The 23,355-nt window shown below is 42.4% G+C and overlaps 1 protein-coding gene across 1 annotated transcript in view; it reads right to left on the bottom strand.

Moving 5' to 3' along the window:
* LOC122808670 (CD209 antigen-like protein E) overlaps positions 1-20,384 on the bottom strand; it is an 827,142-nt gene extending 806,758 nt beyond the window's left edge. The window contains exon 1 of the mRNA XM_044079648.1: positions 20,170-20,384. Coding sequence (XP_043935583.1) covers positions 20,170-20,287 — 118 coding nt within the window. The 5' untranslated portion in view covers positions 20,288-20,384. The remainder of the gene's footprint in view (positions 1-20,169) is intronic.
* Positions 20,385-23,355: the final 2,971 nt, after the last annotated feature.

The raw sequence follows: 23,355 nt of genomic DNA, 5'->3' as shown, positions 1-23,355 counted from the left end.
CATCCTATTTATATCCGTGCTAAGGTTTAAGTCACTTGCTCTAGTGGTTCTGGTGGATTTGGATTTCTTGAGGTGGAGCATGTCCATTAATTCCTGATTGGACATGGCCTTGTATGTCAGGCACATGTCACCTCTGAGCAGACGGTATGCAACTGAATAGAGCTGGAGTTTCTTCAATCTGGCAGCATATGACAGATGTTGGAGTCCCTTTATCCTTTTGGTGAGGGACTTTTGGGGTCTCTCCAATTGCTGCAGATGTCGGGTGAGATACATCCCGAATGGGGCATTGTACTCGATCATTGGTCTGATAAGTGAAGAGTACAGGGGAACAATGACCTCACTAGATCTGGATGTGAATCCCTTCATGATCAGGTGGGCAATGTAGAAGGTCTTTCTAACCACTTTAGCAACGTGATGTCAAAAGAAAGGCCACTGTCAACCTGGGTCCCCAGGTCCCTGATAGCCTCTTTTGTGCTTAGAGGATTGCCACCTATATGGTAGCTTGGGGTTACCTTGCTTTTCCCGAAGGGTATGACTATACATTTTTTGGCATTTAACTTCAGGCCATGGCTCTGGCACCAGCTATCGGTTTCCGTGAGTCCCCTCTGAAGGATATCCGTGTCTGATGCACTTCCCACTATGGCGCCCATTTTGCAGTCATCTGCAAACTTTGTCAGCCAAAGTCCTCCCATGTTGGCCTGTACTTCTGAGAAGTAGATGCCGAACAATAGGGGGCCAAGGACCGAGCCCTGTGGGACACCACTTGTGACCGGCTTGGAGTCTGACATAACGCCAGCAACTCTAACCCTGTGGGTTCTGTCCATAAGCCAGTTTGCAACCCATCTTGTGACATATGGGTTTACATTTAAGTTGGTAAGTTTTTCTACAATACCCGAGTGGGGTATTGTGTCGAAAGCCTTTGCAAGGTCAAGGTAGGCTGTATGGACTGCCTTTCCCTCATCAATGGCCTTGGTGACTGTTTCGAAGAAGTCGATCAAGTTCAAAAGGCATGATCTGCCCTTGACAAAGCCAAACTGGGATGGGTCCAATGTCTGCATGTCTCCTATATCTTTGTTTATGAGCTCCATTATGATCCTCTCCATAGCTTTGCAGACTAGACTTGTTAAGCTTATGGGGCGGTAATTACCAGGGTCCGTAGAGGCACCACCTTTGTGCAGATGTGCACAACTGGACCCTAACCAGGCTGTTGTGCTCACTATGGAAATGTAAAGCAGTGATAGGACTAAAGCCCAGGATACTGTCCACCACAGGGAAAGTACTGAACCGCTACACTATACAGTACTACAGTGTTAGGTCACTATGAACAGATGTTGACAATTGTATGCAAAATATCTCATGCAAAGCCTGCAGGCACAGTATAATCCCTGTTGTGTTCACACAAAAAGCATTTGGACAGTAACTACACAACATGACACAGAACACACACCCATAAACAGTAGATATTTGTTGAAGTTCACACTCATCCACAAATGTGATGGGCTGCAGAGTTCAACATATGGAAAGCTCACACTGGGCATGCTCACACACTTTGATAAATGAGACATCTTTCACACAACATGCCATGGGAAGGCTGAACTGGGCATGCTCACACAGTCCAAATATCAGTGTAGCATTTTGCCACATATATCTGGTATATGTACGTGTTATTCCAGTAACCAACAACATTATAGCAATCTGACCAGTGCTCACACTTAAATGACTACAGGAACATACATGATATAGTGGATTTCCCCCATATGCAAACATCTTCCACAGATACACAAGTTGTTCATACAAACAGGAAATGTTATGGCAATAAAGACCTGCAAACACTGCTATCAGCACCAAATAATGTGCATCTGACAGTTAAACATATGGGTGTAGAGGTCAAAACTAGGCTGTTTGCACTAGGGAATGACAGCTTATCCAGAGTGTGTGTGTGTGGGTGATTGTGGTTGGTCTGTGTGCAAGTCTGTGTGAGGGAAATGTTCCTTTTAGCAACTGTGAAAACACACCACAGGATGCCCAGTCCCCTTGCTAAACACTGATGATGTCAGCACCCTATAAGTATATCAGGAGAAAGTAAATCTCATAGTAATTTGAATAGCGCGCTCCGCTAATGCGTCCATCTCTAGTGTCATAACATAGTTAGGTAGGGGTTTGAATCCAGCAAGTGTGAAGGGGGGTACGTGTGTATGAAAGGAACATCCCTTTTGGCAACTGTAAAAACACACCACAGGATGCTAGTCCCCTTCCTAAACACTGATGATGTCAGCACCCTATAAGTATATCAGGAGAAAAAATTCTCCCACTAATTTGAATAGCGCACTCCGCTAATGCGTCTGCCTCTAGTGTCATAACATAGTTAGGTAGGGATTTGAATACAGCAAAAAGCAAGTGTGTATTAGGGGGTGTTAGTGTGTGTGTGTGAAAAGAACATCCCTTTTGGCAACTGTGAAAACACACCACAGGATTCCCATTCCCCTTTCTAAACACCGATGATGTCAGCACCCTATAAGTATATCAGGAGAAAAGAAATCTCCCAGTAATGTGAATAGCGCACTCTGCTCATGTGTCTATCTCTAGTGTCATAACATAGTTAGGTAGAAGTGTGAATCCAGCAAGTGGCAAGTGTGTGCGAAGGGGGGTTAGTGTGTATGAAAGGAACGTCCCTTTTGGCAACTGTGAAAACACACCACAGGATGCCCATTCCCTTTTCTAAACACTGATGATGTCAGTACCCTATAAGTATATCAGGAAAAAAGAAATCTCCCAGTAATGTGAATAGCGCGCTCTGCTAATGCGTTTTTCTCTAGTGTTATAACATAGTTAGGTAGGGGTTTGAATCCAGTAAGTGTGTGTGAAAGAGGAGTTAGTGTGTGTGTAAGTGTGTATAAAAGGAACATCCCCTTTGGCAACTGGTAAAACACACTACAGGATGCACATACCCCGTAGTAAACAATATCACAATTATTTATGGCTTTTGATTCCAGACATGTCACGTGTGTTTTGCTCACATAGAATGCCCATGTGTGCGGGTTGTTTCACACAATACTGCATGACATCGATTAAACCAGTTATGGCAATGCGCACATGATGTATGTGTGTGCCAAATACACATATGTACCTGTGACCTTCAATAGTTACCATGTGTGATGCCTGCCACATGTGAATACATGGTATTTGCACTGGGTAACATTATGACTGTGGTCTTCTGTGCAGATGCTGCACATGGGATGTGTATATACAGTGTGAGATGTAGATGCTATCAACCTAGTAGTGAGGGATACACACCTGGTCTGGGGCATATAGTCTACATGTTGTTGATGAAGAGGTGCTGCATGTTTTCACCTGTTGTGGAAGTGGTAAGAAGTTGTTCCATAGCAATGCAGTGACTGCATGCTAAGAACCTTTCAGCTAGGGTGTTGTAGCTACAGTAATTCATTAGCATTCAGTAATATGTTAGCATTCCTGGTGAGGGTATGATGCCAACCAAGGTCAGGGTTCTACCAGCCTGTGCCACTTGTTCAGTGAGCCCTTCCATGTTTCCTATCATGTATTCCAGTGAGGGACATCACACATCAGCTGTAGTGGCATGGACAATGACTGAGTCATATGTGTCCATGCATCTGACTGACCTGTATGCTTGTGTTATGTGGTGGACCATAGTGCCCCATGAGCATATCACTGTGACCTTCACCTTGTCCAGCCTGGTGAGCATGACCTCACTGTACCGGACAATAAAAGTACCTAACACAACTGCAGCAGGAGTGTTGTATAGCTGTACAGACTGTGCTTGTTTGGCACACAGGATTTGTGTGCTATGTGTTATGCGTGCTGTGTTCAGGCCTAACGTATGCCTGTGTGCCAGCTGCAGAGGTGTCTGCCACTCAGGCAGGATGCCATTCTTAGGCTCCACGAATGGCTCGGTGTGTTCCCGTGCTTGTATTGCTGTCAGTGTAGGTCTACATCAGACTGGTATTGCAGTCACTGTAGTATTTCATGCCACCTGACAGGTTATGCCAGTACTGGGTTCAGAGAGCTTAGTCCACAGTTTGGCTATGTGTTTCCATCTCATACATGTTTTGTACATCCATGGGTAGGGGATAGGGTTGACTGTGTACATGTGGCAGCTGTGACATTACTACATGACTCACATATTCCACAACTGTACCATAGAGGTGACTGACAACTGACCTTTGCACATGCTACCATAGTATTGAGATTGCATTGGTGATAACAGCACACAGGGCCAATGGTGAACAAGATACATAGGTTCATAGGTTCATACTAGGCTATCTGCCCAAGGGCATTTATAAACCTAGCCAGAATGTGTGTGGCTTTCACCATGCATTGTAAATCTATCTTGCTATGCCCTTTTCCAAGGTTAGTATACTGTGCCTCTGTCTAACAGTGACACATAAGTGATACCCAGCGTAAACCTACAATGTCCCATCCAGTCATTAATATTCCTCTTGAAGACAGTCACTGAGTGACTCTGCCTAACCTGTATTGGGATAATATTCCAGAGTGAAGGGAGCCTCTGAGTTATGAATGTGTCCCTCCAGCATGTCCTATGTATATCACTCCTGAGGTTCAAGTCTTTCCAGCTTGTAGCTTGATGGGATTTGGATATTCTGAGGTGCAGCATGACCATTAAGTCAGGGTTTGACATGGCTTTATATGTCAGGCACAGATTGCCTATGAAGAGGCAGTATGCCACTGAGTAGAGCTGCTGTTTCTTTAACCAGTCAATATGTGGCATCTGTTTGAGCCCTTTGATCCTCTTGTTGAGGTACTTTTGTGGTCTTTCCAGTTGCTGCAGGTGTCTGGTAAGGTGCATGCCGACAGGGGCATTGTAGTCAATTATGGGCATGATGAGGGATGAGTAAAGAGGCACAATGTCCTCCCCTGATCTACATGTGAATCCCTTCATGATGAGGTGGCCTATATAAAATGTTTTTCTAACCACTTTGGCCATGTGGTTGTCAAATGAGTGAATGCTATCAACTTGTGTACCCCAGGGTCCATAATTCTTTTGTCTATACTTAATGGATTAACACATATGTGGTACTTTGTGGTCACTTTGTTTTTGCCAAAGGGGATGACTATACACTTTTTGGCATTCAGCTTGAGGCCATGGCTGTGGCACAAGTCGTCTGTTTCTAAGAGGCCCTTTTGGAGGATGCGTGTGTTGGCTGGAGAGTTGATTATGGCGTCCAGTTTGCAGTCATCTGCGACTTGCTCAGCCACAGTGCTTCCATGTTGGCCTGTACCTCTGATAAATATATACTGAACAAGACAGATCCCAGGGCTGAGCCTTGTGGGACACCACTTGTAACTGGTTTTGAGGCTGACATGGCTCCAGCAATTCTAACCATGTGTGTTCTGCCCTTGAGCCACTGTGCAATATCTGTAGTGACATAGGGGTTAATATGTACACTGGTGAGCTTCCTAGAATGCACAAGTGGGGTATTGTATCAAAGGCTTATGCAAGGTCCAGGTAGGCTGTGTAGACCACCTTCCCCTTGACAGTGGCCTTGGTGACTGTTTCAAAGAAATCAAACAGGTTTGATAGGCAGGATCTGCCATTAACAAAGCCAAACTGTGTATTATGCAGTGTCTGTAGGTCCCCAATATCTATATTTATGAGGTTCATGATGATCCTTGCCATAGCTTTGCAGACCAAGCTATTCAGACTTATGGGGCGATAGTGTCCAGGATCCGTTAAGGCACCACCTAAATGTAGAGGGACCACTGTTGCTGTACGCCACTCTTTGGCCACATATCGTGCAGTAAGGCTGGGATTGAACAGTAGTGTTATGTCTGGGTGTAGCTCTTCTTGGAGTTCATGTAGGACACAGCCTGGGACACTGTCTGGTCCCATTGATGCAGTGTTTATTGCTTTGGAGAGGGCAGCTCTTACCTGAGCATCTGAGATGTCAGGGGGGGGCAGCACTCTGCTGGGAGAAATATTTGCCCTTTTGGTGTGGAGGGGGGGAGAATGTAGCAGTGAACCTGTCCACTAGGATGTTGGCAATGTCTGTGTATTTGGTATTTCTTTTGACATCTTGGACTACCTCTGAGCATATCTGGGAATTACCACCCAGGTTCCTAACATAACTACAGAAAGCCTTGTGATTATCCTCAGTGCCTTGTGGAATCTTCTCTCAACGATGGCCTTAGACAATCTTATGAGTGCCTGTAGTTTTCTTCTAATACTCATCAGTGATGCCTTCACATTTTGGGAGTTTGTTGTATCATTTAGTAGCTTCATCCTTCTATTGTATAGTTTGTTTATGGATGGTGTCCACCACACAGGATGTCTGCCTTTGGAGGATTGGGTCTTGCTTTTATTTGGGATTGCATGATCCATGCATTCCTGAAGGTGTCCATAGACTGCCTTTATACAGGTATCTGCAGTCTGGTCCATATTTTCAACAGGCCTGGGGGCTTTGAAGGTTTCCACATCATTTATGAGGAGTGTGAACATGCTTTACATGAGTTGTTGACTGTATTCTTCTGTGCAGGGGGTGGCCTTGGGATGTGAATATCCAGTGAGATTAGTTTATGGTCTGATCTTACCAGTGAGGGATACACTTCTGGTCTGGAGCATAGAATCCCCATGTTGGTGATGATCAGGTTCAGTATGTTTTCCCCTCTTGTGTGAGTGGTAACAAGTTGTTCCATAGCATTTTGGTATATAAATTCTAGTAATCTGTGGGCTAGGGTGTTGGAGCTACAGTCATGCTCCCAGTCTATGTTTGGGTAGTTTAACCAACCCAATATAATGGTGTATGTTCAGACCTACATATTTCCAACTGTTTTCAGGAAGGCCAAGTGCGGTTCTTGTGTTTGTGAGGGTGGTCTCTAGCAGGATATAACCTGGAAGGCAGTTTTACCCATTGTTACTTGCATATGGATAGTCTCTGATGTTTGGTGCTTTGCCACCAACCTGGAGGTGTGGGTATCTTGGATGAATATCAATACACCCCCTCCTTTTGTGGTTTTTTGCAAGTTTTGGGCCTGAAAAGCATGGTATGAGGTATAACTTGGTAGTGCTGGGGTGCTGTTGGTAGCCCTGAATCTGGTATCTGTTACTGCACAGATAGCAATGTTCTCCATGCTGAGGAATGTTTCGAGTGTGTGCATCATCAGGTTTAGAGTCCTGCAGTGGCATATATGACTGCTCACGTGGACAGATGCCAGGTAAGTCATATGCAAAGTGTCACAGGCAATGTACATGTGCACAGGAGAAACAGTGACATTCTGTCAAGTGAGAAATGAACATACATATAGTATGCTATGCAGATGTCACTAGGAGTCCACAGAAGCTGTGTAACTCTGCATGGCAGGTCGGAACAGTATTCCAGGGTAACTGCAAGGAAACATGCATGCAAACATAGCTACTGTAAGCAGGGCTGCATGTAGTCCATTGTACAACAAACAAGCTGTACCACTTTCAGTAGGTAACACTGCAAATGCTCACCAGCTGACATATGAATACCTATGTCACCAAAGGTGATACTTACCAGACCACGGACAGAAATGACATGGCCAGACACGCTGCATCCCACATGAACACATATCTCAAGCAACACAGACCTCACAAAGTCAGTGTTCTTAACAGGCACAGCCCATAAGGCCAAACACAATGTGTGACACACCTATAATAGGTGATACCATAGTCAGACACACTGACGTCCCGCTCTCCAGACTGAGCAAGGTGAGGGTCACATTTAGCTACCTGTCGGGTGATAGAATGTGCCACATAACACAAGCACTCAGGTCACTCCACAGCAAGTACAAGTATGAGGCAGTCATTGTCCATGCTGGTGTGAACAACCTGAGACGTACCTCCCTGGACCACATGGAAAGAGACACAGAGGAGCTCTTACATCACCCTCTCAAACTCAGGAATCCCACACAGCCTTCATGACGACACAGGAAAGTATAGATTTCTCTGCAAACACCATCATCCTGGGTGACTTCAACTACCCAAACATAGACTGTGAACATTACTCAAGCCACAATACCCAAGCTCTAGGGTTCCCATAGTTCAGAAACTCTTTAGCTATGGAACAAGTAGTCAACATTCCCACAAGAGGGGAAAATATACTAGACCTGATCATCACAAACATGAGTACAAAATGCTCACCACTTGAAGTATATCCCTCATTGTTGCAATCGAACCATATACTAATCACACTGGAGTACTGGATCCCCCTCATATGCAAACCTCAAACACATCTATGTGTGTGTGGGGAATGCCCCTATTAGCAACTGTGACAGTACACTACAGGATGCAGATTCCCCTTTTGAAACACTGATGATGTTAGCACTCTATAACTATATTACCTGAATTAAATATCCCCAGTAATTCGTATAGCGTGCTCTGCTAATGCATCTGTCTCTAGTGTCATAACATAATTAGGTAGGGGTTTGAATCCTGCAAAGGGAATGTATGTGAGTTATTGTGAGTGGGGTTTGTGTGTGTGCATAATGCTGTGAGGGAAAAGTGCCTTTCCCCAACTGGGAGAACACACTACAGGGTACACATCCTTCTTCCTAAACACAGATGATGTCAGCACCCTCTAAGTACAGCATTATAAAGGGCTTCTCCCACTAATGCAAATAGTGCACTCTGCTAATGTGTCTGTTTCTAGTGTCATAACACAGTTAGGTAGGGGTTTGAATCTTGCAAATGGAAAGTATGTGTTTGAGTGGGATTAGTGTGTGTGCACAATGCTGGGGGTGGGATGTGGCTTTTGCCAAATGGGGCTATGCACTGCAGGGTGCACATTTCCCTTAACAAACAGGGATATTGACAGCACCTTATACAAACAACATGACAACAGGCAACTGCCAGTACTCAGTATAGTGCTACATGCTACTGTAACATGCACATCTACCAGAACATACCTAGATAGTGTTTTGAAACCTGAATGTGGCAAGTGTGTGGATGTGGGATGTTTCTGTGTGTGCATTTCCGTATGGAATACATGTTGGATGTGGCAATCAGGGAACCACAGTACCTGATGCACATTACACTTTTAAACTAATGAGGTTGCCTGCACCCTGTGAGTACAGGTAGAGTGGAGGAAATCGGTAGTAATCCAAATAGTGCACTTTTCAAATGTGTACCTGTCATGTGTCGACAGCTACTCATGTAGGGTAATAAATAATGGAAATGGCAGGTGAGCGTGTGCATGTGCGGGGGTATCAGGGTGTGTGTAAATGCATGTGTGACAGAACAGATACATATAGCTGAATCTACAATACAGCACATGATGCACATTCCCATAGTCAATGGTAGCATGTGATGGTGTGCAGCTGGTACACTTTGGTAAGTAGTATGGGTGCAGATAACAATTCAGGACATTCATACAGTTACTGCAGCAGGAATGCTGGGATATACACACAATCATAGTGGAACAGTGAACAGTTACCAACATGTTACTACTTATACACATCTATGTAGTCACCCTGTGCATCAGCAATGTGTTTACCTTTTCCTGCACTGATGTTGTAGTATGCAGGAGGTGGCACAGTGTCATCATATGCACAGGGTGTGGGTTAGGTATGCCCAAGCCAGCCACTGGTACCACCAATTGACATGTGTGTGTATGTGTGTTTGTGAGGGGCAGCAGTACAGGGTGGACCAGTGTTGGTGCAGTGTGTGTGTGTGTATGTGTTTGCACCAGGTGTTACATTTCTGCATGTGTGTAAGCATGCACACAGTCCCACATAATGGCTGCCATGTACAGGGTTTTGTGGACAGCCACAGACTGCACATGTCAGGTCATCCAGATCAGTGTCTGTGGGCACGGACACGGTACCTGTGCCTGGCAGGGGTGCTATGGACCATATCCGGTACTAACCCAGACTGGGTACTGTCATCAGAAGCGGGTGTGTGTTGACTGGACACAGTTCCCTGTTGGGACTGTCCAGAGCCACGTGCACGTGGTCTCCTGGGGCGTCCTGATGACAGCACTAACCCAGCATTGCTGGGGCTGCTGCTGGCACTTGAGGTGCGTGAGTGGGCCTGTTATCATCCGCAGCGAATGTCAGCTGGTGCTGTTGCCGGCATACAGCCACGTCGACGCCACAAATGCACACCATCGCCCTGGTCCATGGACATCTGGCTGTGGAGCAGCTGTTGTATGTCCCCACAATGTCTGTCAACGACATCTGTGAAATTATGAATAGCATTCGCAATGTCACGCATGCCATCTGTCATGGCTGTGCAACATGCTGTCAGCTCCCTCAGACCCTCTCTGGTGTACCTTTCCATACACGCCTGTGCCTGCATAACAGTCTGAAACATAGTGGAGGTTGACATACCTCCTTGGGCACGTCGGCCAGAGGCAGTACGGCCATGGATGCCCCCACGAGAACCCATGGGTGACTGTCTGCGTAACCAGACACCTACAACAACTGGAAAAACCCCAACAGTACCTCATCAAGAGGATCAAAGGGCGCAAACAGATTCCATATGCTGCCCGGTTAAAGAAAATCCAGCTGGACTCAGTGGCATACTGCCTGTTCAGAGGCAATCTGTGCCTGACGTATACAGCCATGTCCAACCCAGAAGTAATGGACATGCTGCACCTCAGGAAATCAAAATCCCATATAGCCACACGCTCAAGAGACCTGAACCTTAGCACTGAAATAAATAGGACATGCTGGTGGGACAGATTCATAACCCAGAGGCTCCCTTCACTCTGTAATGAACTCACAGTACAGGTTAGGCAGAGTCCCTCATTGACTCTCTTCCATAGGAATCTGGATGAGTGGATTGGGAGATCATAGTTGTACCCTGGGTATCACTTCTATGTCATTGTTAGACAGAGGCACAGTATACTAACCTCGGAAAAGGGCAGAGCAAAGTAAATTTTAATTGGGTGGTAAAAGACTAACACATTCTGGCTAGGCTTATCAATGCCCTAGGTCAAATAGCCTAGTATGAACCTATGAACCTATGTGTACTGCTATACTACTTCTGCCATATGTTGCATGTGTGTGTGTAGTGGGGGATGCGCAGGTAATGGCCAGATATTTCTGCACAGGCAACACTTCTGAAACACTCTGGGTGTTCATCCCAACATACTGTATGTATGTTGCATTCCAACACTGTGATGTGGACACACATTACTCAGCCTGGATATACATATCCCAACAACACCACAAGCACAGTACAAACCTTGCTATGTATGTATGTAATTGCACAGTTATTCACTAGTTAGGACTGTGATGCTATCCATGCAGCCCACTGGGCCACTGGAAGCCACAACACACACTGCTTGCCCCTTTGCAAAAGCTTACCACAGACATCCCACATAGTGCATGTAATGTGCACACACATATCTAACCCAGACCGTATGCACACCACTTATTTATCCTGTCCAGTGGACTACAGATACAGGCACATTGTATAACAATAGCAGGAGGCTACTGCAGCACAGAGCAGATTCACATGCAGGCAAGGCATCTGTGGTCAGCAGTGGTAAGATGCTTCACATTCACCAAATGCACAGATATTAGCAACATTGTTGCAGACAGTTTAGGTGAAGGTATCCCCCCCCATTCTCCAACACAAGTGGAATTAGTTATCACAGATGAATGTAACCTCCCTATCATCTCACATGTCCAGGTGAGGGCCACCCTCAACATTGCAGAACACACAGCATCACTGTTACAAAATGGTATCCCTGGATGCATGATACGTTCACCCCTAGAGGACATAGCACCACATTACAAACTGATATTAAAACCTGGCCATACTACAAGATATGTACCTGAACAGTGCCATACATACACAGTGGTCCCACACCAATGAGGAGGAACCTCTACTGACCCTGGGAACTACTGCATCATATGCATAACTGGCCTTGTGTTCTAAGCTATGGAAGTTTTAAGTATGGAAGACATGTACAGCAATATTACATATGTATATATATCAGGACTATGTACACACCTGCTACTTTGCATTACCTGTGTTTGTGTCAGCTGTTGCTGTGTCACTGGTGCTAATTGCTGTTTGCTGCTGCTGCTGCTGGTTTTGTTGCTGTGATGATGCATTGTTTTTTTTATCACTGCCTTTATTGCTTTCTTTATTTCTTTCTTTATTTCTCTCTCTCTCTCTCTTTCTCCATCAGTTTGGTGAAATGAATGTATTGCATGTGTGGAGTGTTAGTACTGGATGCTTTTGTAGGTATCTGCATAGGTCCATGTGATGGCCTCTGCACCAATTGTAAAGCAGCATTTGCTAATGGCATGCAGCCAGTTGTGTACTGATTGTATGTCTCACTGTGATTTCAGGACAGTGCTATAAAAGGGTATGTGAGATAGGCGTTGCCCTTTCAGATTGTAAGGGCGTGGACCATGCTGGTATGCTGTTGACAGTGTTCTGTGAGTGTGAAGGTTAGTAAGTCTCTCATGATTCATGCTGTGTTGTAAATTCTGTGTTGTAAATTCAGATTGCTGCATTTCTCTCACCTGTTCCCTGTAGTGAGTGTGTATGCATACTGACACCTACAACTATATTTCCATATGTATTAATATATATATCTATCTATCTATATATATATATATATATATATATATATATATATATATATATATATATATCTGTGTGTGTACATATACATACTTTCATATATGTACATTAGCTTACATTATTAAGTACAAGCTAACAATTAGCAGGGTTGTTTCTGTTAACGTTAAACTAGTATGGGAATCCAGTAATTAGGACAGTGAAAGTCTACCTGACATGCTTTGGGTAGTTCACATCCTATATTGCCTTTATCTTCATTCCTACTATTACATGTTGTACTTATTTTAGCACTATATTCCTGTATGAAAGTCATGGCTTAGTGGTAGGTCATACAGACTAGTGTTACAATGCTCTTGTGGTAGGGCCTAATAGTATGCTTTTATTTTGCTTTCAAATTGAGTACAGGGCCTATCAATCAAAGTGCTGAAGGCACCTTTAAGCAGGTAAAAGGGTTAGTAAGTCTCACAGGAGTCCGGCTGTGTTGCAGATTCTGGTTGCTGCATTTATCTTCACTGTTTCCTGTAGTGAGTGTGTATGAATACTGACACCTACCACTATATGTCATATGTATTATATATATATATATATATATATATATGTATATGTATATCTATCTATATATATATATATATCTATATATATATATATATATATATATATATATATATATATATATATGTATGCATGTGTACATATACATACTTTCATATATGTACATTATCTTACATTATTATGTACAAGCTAACAATTAGCAGGGCTGTTTCTGTTAGCACTAAACTAGTATGGGAATCCAGTAATTCGGGCATTAAAATTCTACCTGTCATGCTTTGGGTAGTACACATCCTATATTCCCTTTATATTCATTCCTACTATTACATGTTATATTTATTTTAGCACTATGTTCTTGTATGAGAGTCAGGGCTTAGTGGTAGGTCATACAGACTAGTGTTACTGAGGTCCTGGTTTCGAGACTGACAGGGGGAATTTATTTTTCTTTCAAAATGAGTACAGGACCTGTCAATCAAAAGTGCCAAAGGCACTTTTAAGCACTTAAAACCAGGTCTGCGCTTGTTTGCGTGGAGCTCACGCATGCGCACTGGCAGTGAGCTCCGCTCACACAAGCACACAACCCGCTATTTTCTTTGAAAGAAAAGAAAAAGGGGTGACAGAAAAGTGGTGAAAAAGGGGTCATAAAGAGGGTAAGACAGTAGGGAAACAAGCTTGGGATTTGCAGGAAGGATGTAGGTGAGGTCCATAGCTGCCCATGTCTTTCTCAGCAACAGCTGTGCATTTGTATGTAATTTGGTTTGACATTTGAAACCTTCCACCCCTGAGAGAGGTGTCAGGACAACATTAATACCTGTTGTACAGCCAGTTGTAATTAACAGTTGCAATGTCCAGCGGACATGTGTGCAACATGGACAGCTATGTATGGGGCGTGATTTTTTTGTGGGTACAGAGTGCCCTTTTTTTTTTTTTTTATCAGGTGACAGTAGTATGTCAAGTGAAGGTAGTCGGTATAGCTGGGGAGGTAGGTTGGGTAGGTTAACAGACAAGACAGACAAGACGCATACAAGGGTGGTGTATGACACATGTGGGGGGGGTTACATAATTGGCGGGGACAGAGGTTGGGATATCCAGGGCACTTGAGCACACAGATGGCAACAGTGTAACTGATATCCCCACCCATAGGCAGTTGCCACTGTTCCTTCACAGCCCAGGACAGGGCTATGCTGGGGGCTGTGCAGGCGGGACAAAGGGGCATGCCCGTAAGCAGTGCCACCTGGGCCTCAAGCTGGCGTAGGGGCCCAAGAACAGAGTCTTGAATCTCCCTTCGCACCACAGACCGGACACCTTGGAGGGTGAGTGGACGGGCTCCTCCAGCCACGCTTGCAGAGGGGGGACAGGCCCCATCCCCTGCAGAGCTTCCACCCGAAGGTGACACAGGGCCACCGGAGGAGGGTCCGGCCTGGGCACTAGTGCCAGGTGCAATCGCCAGATGAGGTGGGAGAGGTGGGTCCGCTGGGACCTGCCTTCCCAAGCGTTCTAGGTTTGTGAGTATGTTATGTTAGTTTGGGTTAGTAGCATATTATTCCATTCCAATTAGTTGTAAAAGCACGCATTGGTATTCCCATTAAACAAACACACAGATATTAACACCATTGAACAACAGGCATATCAATATCACATGCATTATTTGAACAGAAAAACACAATCAAATAACATGCAGGGTTGATTAATGGCAACAGGCCATCAGGTTTGCAGGTATGAACAGGGCACATGCAACAACGGACATGCATATATTTTTGAAACAACAGGACAAATGTCCATGGTTAATGAAATGTTCACATACCAATGTTTAGTGAGTTTTTTACTTTGCAATTATAGGGTGGGGTGGAAAAAGAAAATGATGACACATTCATAAATTATACATTGATATACATTTGTAATAGAAACACAATTAACTTGTGGGTGATAGTTTCCAAATGATTTTTAATTGACTGTCATGCTAGACCTGTTACAAATACATCACTGTCCTAGTTATTTTGAATTTGATCAGATACATCATCCTGCTACTTTTTGATGACAGGGCAGGGGACAACTATGGATGTTTAGTATGTCAGACAATCATTCATTCTATCTGAAAATTGTTGACTGTCATCACCATATACAGAGTTTGGCTTAAACATTCAAGATTCAGACACACTAAAATCAGTTTGGGATGTTAATTTTTAATTCCCTCATGCATTTAGTTCTGTAGAACCACACTGAGGCTTATATATTCAGGAGTTATTACTACTTTATTTATTGACATCTGTATTACAGAACTGTTTATTTCTATCACTTATATTTCCAGTTTTACTTGCATACTGATGAAGTTGTTGCAGCCATACCTGCAGACTTTCACTTGTTGCTTGCACATTCTATTACTTTTAATCAATACACTGCAGTGTTCTGCTACATGCTACACTATAATATTTATTTACAAGTACTAGGTGGGGTTACTAACCTGCATGGTGGCACAGCCGCACCAGCCTGCGGTCATGTGCCCTGCGATTCGCAGAGCGGACACCTGCAGCTGTAATACAAAACAAGTAATATTGGAATACACATCTCCATGGTATCAGCTAGTTGAATTCCTTACATACATAAGTAAAATGTAACTTACTCAGTAGTGGGGCGTTGGGCATATCCCGGGCCTCCTGGATCCATTGAGTCAACTGGTCTTGTTTATGTCGCTTCAGGTCCGCATGGTGGTGACGGACCTGCTCACCGGTACGTGGAATCCCAGTAGCACTAGTGAGATCATGAGCCAACTGGTCCCATGCCTCCACCCTGTATGCTCCCCATGAGACCTGGCCCTGCATGAGTTGGGCCTCATGATGGTCAACTAGGAGCCAGACCATGTGTCTGGACTCCTCAATGCCCCACCGCTGTGCTCGAAAGCAACGTCCCTCCCCTACTCCACTCATTCTGCCTGCAGGTCTATTCTGCAATCGTTTATGCTGTGTATTCCCGTCTATGGGCTTATATATGCCGATTTTCCCACACATTTCTATGATTGGCCGTTTTGGAATTGTATCAACTTCACAGAAACTGCTTTATCATGCTCCATTTTGGATTACATCCTATATATATATATGCTATTTCTGCTTTTTTAATTACTGCTGTCATGGCTTAGTGGTTTAGTACCTTGACTCTAGTGCATGGTATCCTGGGTTCAAATCTGACCACTGATTTTTAATTTTGATGACTGTCTAGAAATGAGTACAGGACCTGTCAATCAAACGTGCCAAAGGCACTTTTAAGCACTTAAAACTAGGTCTGCGCTTGTTTGCGTGGAGCTCATGCATGCGCACCGGCGGTTAGGTTGTGGGCGCGGCGCGCACCTCCGCGCAAACGGTGTGCACTGGGTTAAACCTTAATTTGCTAGTAACATGCATGTTAAGCTAAGCACAGCTAGTTTCACACAGTTTGAGCCTGTTAAACCAGTGCTTAGCTAGGGGCAAGCAATTTGCAGCCTTTGAAACACTACTCAGCTACGGGCACTCTGTCTCACCTTGTTTGACAGCAGCTTAGCTATCAATACATTTCTAAATATTTTTATTATTGTATTACTTGAAAATATATGCTCCATTTCATTCTATTTTACAAAAGGAAATACTTTTACATTTGTACAATACTGTCAGGGGCCTTTTTAGTGCTTATTTACAAAACAAAAAAGGTTGTTGTGTGGGCTCGAACCTTGCCTGCTTGCTCTGAAGCCGACAACTCTACCGCTATGCTATTACATCTAGGCTTGCTTTGCATATTTTGTTCTTATATCCTTTTCCACTGATTGCTAATTGCAGTTGCGCTAGTAGCACACCCGCGCACACGAGCGCACGCATTAGCAAACATTTATGGGGTTTTAAAAAAAATAAAACAGTTTTCATTTTCATTTTATAACATCTGTTCACATTTTACATTGCTGATCTGTGGGGGCATGTGTTGTGTAGTGTGTTTATTCACATTTCCATGGCCTCTCTCGTGGCTGTTTACTTTCTGCCATTCTAGACTTCCGGGGGCGTGTCCGCTTGCAGGGCTTAGCCTACGGACACGCCCCCTACTGTCTTACACGGACTGTGTAAGAGTTATAGTGTGATTCAGCATGCCTCATGCACCTCATGCATATGCATGACATGCTGACATCACACCGATTAACTGCAGCCTCCGTGTAAGAGTTATAACTCTTACACGAAGGCTTCCTGAATTTGGCCCAATATGTCAACCATTTCTATTCTCAAAGAAAACATTTGGTAATGACGAATTATATAAATTGCATTGCTAGTATTTCAAATGCATTAGAGTAATGTTATTTTTATTGCAAAAAATATTCATAGCCAAGGTACTGAAGGACAGATAAAAGTGTATAGTAACCAAGAGAACTCTTCCACTTGTCTTCAGTGATAACAAAAGATAGTATATTGCATTTTTTTATGATTTACACTTAAATAGTTTTGCACACGTTGCCAACCATAGAAAAAAATGTTCTTATACTACATTCGATAAAACTCAAATGCAAAATCTTTGGTAATAGACTCATTTAGTTCTTTTAATTTCTTCTATTAAACTGTTCCCCTTCTGAGTATTGAGTCTAATAAGAAGAGGCATTGGTTCGAAGACAATCCACTCAAATAAACGAATACATACAATATCATTTAAATGTTTGGTCAATTTAAATTTTAGTGTATGATAATTTTATGTGCTGATTTTGATTGGCTAATGCTGATCACATGATTGATTCTTAGTTTTAAAATGAGAGTGAAAATATTTTTAACTTTTTTTGTTAATTTGTCAAAGTCCAGTTGTTGCTGTAGGATGAAAACAGTCAACTGCGTTTTGGAAACACTTTTTCTTGTGAAAACAAGGGGAGTTGTTCCTTATTTAAATATTTTTGTTACTTTTCCAAAGAATTGCAAGTGCAGGGAACACAAGAGTACCTCTTACTTGTAACAAAATGATTTTCTCAATTTCTTTCATGTCAGAATCCTACTAATGACTAAAACTATCTCCAAGTTATTCTAGTGTTTTTTTCTGTAAGATCCATTCTAAATCTTTGCACTCAAGCTACAGAAAAAAAATCCCTTATCCATAGAAGCAGTCAAACCATGTGATGTAATTAAAGTGTCCTCCAGATTTTAGAACTTAAATACTTTCAGAAATAAATCATGAAGATCAGCTTTCTAGATGGAGACTCAGTGATGAGATATTGAAAAGCTGCATGTTTCTGGTTTTGGTACACAATAAAGATTTGGAAACAGGTCTATACTAGTTTATAAAACTGCATGCAGTCCTCTCATGTTATCTTCCATTAAATTGTCCAGGGAAGTATAAACAAATTATATCGTCAACAGTGGCTGGAAAAATCAAGGTGAGGCTTCTGGTGGGAAAGCGGTTTGCTCTCCTACAGGAAAACTGTCCTCACAATAACAATCAAGTTGATTTTATGGACAGAAACATTAACAAACCTGATCAATTTTATAAATCTGTTACAAGATAACTGGAGATAGGAGTACTGGTTGATCTGGCCCTCTTTGATTTTACCAAGATGTTTGATTTGACCAAACCGAAATAGGTGCTGGGAGCAGTGCAAGGGTTAGAAGCATGACCAAGACTAAGTGGATGCTGCAAGGCTAAAGTACAAAATGTAGTGTGTTGTAGAGAGAGAGGGACAAGGTTACGCATAAGGAAAGTTTGCGACCTTAGGAGTCTGTTCTGGTTCTAGTTCACTCGAGTATATTTGTTTCCATCATGCTTGTGAGATGAGAGAATCTGAATCTGTTATGATGACCCAAAGACTGGCGTATCAGTGAGGAACAGAGAGAAAAGTCTAAGGAAGGATTTGGAAAGGCTGATCATGAGGCAATAAGTGACACTTGAAATTAATTGAAGACAAATGCAAAATATTGTGTTTAGGCTGTAACATCTCTGGTAAGAAGTATTTGAACCAATAGCAACAAAGGAGGAAAGTAAACCTGGGACATTTATAATACTTTGTAACACGAGTAGAGCAAGAGGGCAGAGACAGCATCAAAAAGAATACTGTGATATGTCCGAAGGACAATAGGCTCCATAAACATAGATGCAATGCTTCCTGTTTACAGAGTCCTTACCAGAAACATCTTGAGCACTATGTACAGTTCTAGAGACCATCAGAGCAAAGGAATAACATGATGCTGGAAAATAATCAGTGGAAAGTCATGAGAAACGCACTTGGAATGACTCATCACTAGAGAGAAGACAGCGTGGGGAGGTAGATATTGTTTCCTGGAGACTGTAAGACAGGGATAGAACATGATACCATTACACAAGATCAGTTCAGGAAGATGCAAAGGGCTGGTTCTGTATAGGGAAGGTAGATATTATTTAAGAGAGAAGAAGCAGCAGATCACATGGTATAACTATTCCCTGGATCTCAGAATGTATCTCTTTACTAAAAGGGCTTGTGATTTATTTAATAATTAATAAATTACTAGCATGTGTGGAAGTGAGTAAATTTACAGCAGCATTCAAGAAGTCATGTGACTACTGGAAAATGACTGACAGGGACAGAAGGCATAACAAGAAGTAGCATTTCAAAAACACTTGAAAAATAAACTTTGTAGGATTACTGAGCACTTCTTCCTTCAGACATATGCAGTGTAATTACTGATTGCGTTATTATAAGCAGTGTGTTGTCTACAGGCAATAATTGTTGCATCCTTCCATGCTGTGTCATAGTTTCTGATACAGGTCCCTGTTTTCTCTGATCACTTACCAGAACTACAGCAGCACCATTGAGCCCTATAATCTGGAAAAGGATAAGCTGTTATGTACAAAGTAGGATACAGCTGGTATCCATTGAAGTTTAATTTGAAAATGAAATGGCAACAGGAGCTGCTGTTTTAATATACTGACTAAATTAAGAAAAGGCTTTATTAGTGCAAATGTTTATTTTGTTATGAAATGCTATGTAAACACTTGTTCAATCATTCGGGTATGTACCTATAAATATTTTCTGCACATGCTTTCATCTTTTTGTCTAGATTTTAATATATGTATTTAAAAAGTCATGTGACTAGTTTACATACCTTCCCCAGATTCAACAACCATCTGTGTTCTTGCATTGTCCTTCTGACGATGTTCTAACACCTTGTAAGAGTCTTCACTTGTAAATAAAAGCTCTTCATATGTTTGCTCTGGCTCCATTGTATTCAAGTTTTTAAAACAACCAAGACAAATGTTATATGAATAGCTGTGCTATCTTTATCCTTTGCATACAGTGTGTGACTTCTTCACATCTGAATACCGGTAGGGCATAAAGATAAGAAAGAGGATTGCAAAATCACATAAAATGTTAGCTAAAGGGTACAAATCTTACAGAATGGGAAGTGGTTAACTATGAAGTAACCACTAAGTTGCAAAGCAAATGTCGTGCCAACAAGACATAAAGTCATGTCTGTGGAGTCAGAGAAATGGTTTCCTCAGATATGTGTAATAACATAACTAATTCAGTGCAATAATACATACCATTTCTTAGTTAGAGCAGTTTCACATGAAGTTCTAGTGAAGTTTCCAGGCAAATCATCAATATCTGTAATGCAGACATGTAAATAATGTGTATTGTTTAGAGCTAAGAAAAAAAATGAAAAATATTGATCACAGTGCAATAATTGACATTACAAATTGCCTGACCATTATTCACTGCAAAAAGCATTCAGGAAGTACCCGCAGTGTTTACTAATCACAGAGTGCCTCAAAACTACCGTCTCTGGATTTTTTCATGAACGCTGTTACTATAGTTAAATATAAAGCAGTAGCATATGCCAGTACATAAATACTTCATGGTTACTGCATAATAAGCAAGCATGAAACAGTCTAATCACAAAAAATAGGCAATGGATACTTCACATGAGGGGGGTTGAAAGCTTTGCAGCGTACCCTGCAATGCACCCACCCTAATTTATACATATTATCTCACTAGTTGCATAGCTGTGAAGAAGAAGAATGAAAGTTGACTACAGAACACGTCTATTACTGATTTTGATGGGTTCTAACAACCACACAATCCATGGATAAAATAAGCACTTGACAATAGCAACTGCTGATACATTAAAAATAGCAACATGACCAATGTGGGGTTATGGGATCAGTTTTCTTGAAGACCACCGGGTTGTATGATTGATTGGCAGGCTATCCTGTAAAGCTATTATTAGACTCTGCTTAACCTTAAATTAGTATTTATGGAATCTTGGCTCACTTATCTCAAACCAGGTAATCATAATTATACCGCAGGCATATATCACAGTCATTCACTTACTAATATTCATTATCTGCTTCAAAGTCTAAAACTTACCTTGTAGTTGTTGTTAATTTCCTCTTGTCTGCTCAGTGAATTTTTATGTAACCTGCTCCATCTGTTTCTTTGCCCTGAGATGGATTGTTATGAAGCAGTACAACATTAAGAGAGTCTAAGGACAAGCAATACATTTTCCTATAGAAGTTATACTTTGTGGAGTACAATAAAAGGGATTTCAGTCTGCCACAGTGTGTCATACCGTAACCTATTTTTTAAATCACTATGTGGCCCCTTGTTGCAGACAACCCAATCCCCACAGTTACATATGACCAGTGAATGTTTAATTAATGTATTTCAATACATCTTGCTTGTTTCAATAACAAAAAATAGACAACCAAACAAAAAACGAACAAACAAAAAAAAAAAAAAAACACACAAATAAATAAATAAATAATGAAGTTGCAGATTCAATAAAGCCTAAATGGTCTGTTAAAATGATACACATGGTAGTGCACCTTTTTCTGTTAAGTAAGCAGCTCTACACACTTCGTAGAGCCATGCAAACATGGTAAACATTGTGGCATGCTAATTACAGCATAAGCAGCTAAACTGTATGATAATCAGCCAATCCAAGATGGAAGAGCTATTCAACATGCTATATAGCAATCATGTATACTCAGTGCAGATTGTGTCTGTGAATTCCAACACCTATTGGAATACAGCCATGGAAACTAGTCTACACAGAAACAATGTTAGGGGCTGCTGCTGCTCTTATTCATATGTATGTGCAACAGGTCCAAGTCTATGCTGCTTTTGCTGCTAATAGACCATGGCCAAGAAGGAGAAGGGTGTTTAGACCCCATTTTGCCATCATGGTCTACATAAGATGGAAACTGTACAGCACTACAAGGTGGATAGAGACACAATACAGTAATTCTACAACCTCTGTTATCCTCAATTGAGAACAAGGGCAATCCAAGGGCAGCCAGTACTGGTGGAGACTAAGGCATGTGTAGCAGTTAGAATATTAGCTACAAGAACCTTTCAGAGATCAACAGCGGATGTGCTGAGGATGTCACAGGCATCAGCAGCCAGGATCCTACATCAAGTTCCTGAATACTATGCTACAACATCCCAATGACTATATATATTTTCCTGTGCACCTGAGGACAGAGCCACAACCATGCAGGAGTTCTACCCTGTAGCACACTACCCCAAAGTCTTGGGTGCCATCGACTGTAAACACGTGGAAATTAGAACACCACCTGTGGAACAGGGAAGGGTGTACATAAATAGAAAGGGCTTCCACTCCATTAACTGTAATGTGTGCAATGCTAAGGGAGTCATCCTGAATGTTTGTACTGGCAACCCAGGCAGTTACCACTACTCACATATCTGGCACAACTGTCAGAAGTTTTCTAGAGGGAATATCTCACAAGGTCATTCACTGGGGGATGCAGGTTATACACTTGAACTGTGGTTGATGATGCACATCACAAATGCAGACACACCAACAGAAGAACACTATATTGAGGCACATGGTCAAACAAGAAATATGACAGACTGTGTGTTTGGACTACTACTGAAGTCACATTTTCAGTGCCTAGATACATCTGGGGACAGTGCTGTAAAATAATATCCATACATGTGCTGAAATGTTCACAATCTGTGCCATGGTTCACTCTGAAAAACAGCTTCAGCAGGAACACCAAGGAAAGTACCACACATTCCACCACCACTGGCAAGTTTAACACAGCCACACACAGGTGGAGTCAGAGGGGGAACCACCAGCTGCTGTGGGTGTAGGCAGATGTAGGCATGCACAAAATACCTTCACACTGGCGAAGAGGCAAAGGATGGCACACACACTCACCACCTAAGGGGCTAAAATCTTCATCCTACACATATATACAGTAACACTGATGCCAGGCAACACTCACAGCTTTTACTTACTTAGCTGTGTACTGCTAACATCAGA

The sequence above is a fragment of the Protopterus annectens genome, chromosome 8.part0, assembly GCF_019279795.1.
Source record: "Protopterus annectens isolate FY-2018-M chromosome 8.part0, PAN1.0, whole genome shotgun sequence".
Taxonomy (NCBI): domain Eukaryota; kingdom Metazoa; phylum Chordata; order Ceratodontiformes; family Protopteridae; genus Protopterus; species Protopterus annectens.
This window is presented reverse-complemented; position numbering and strand designations above follow the sequence as displayed.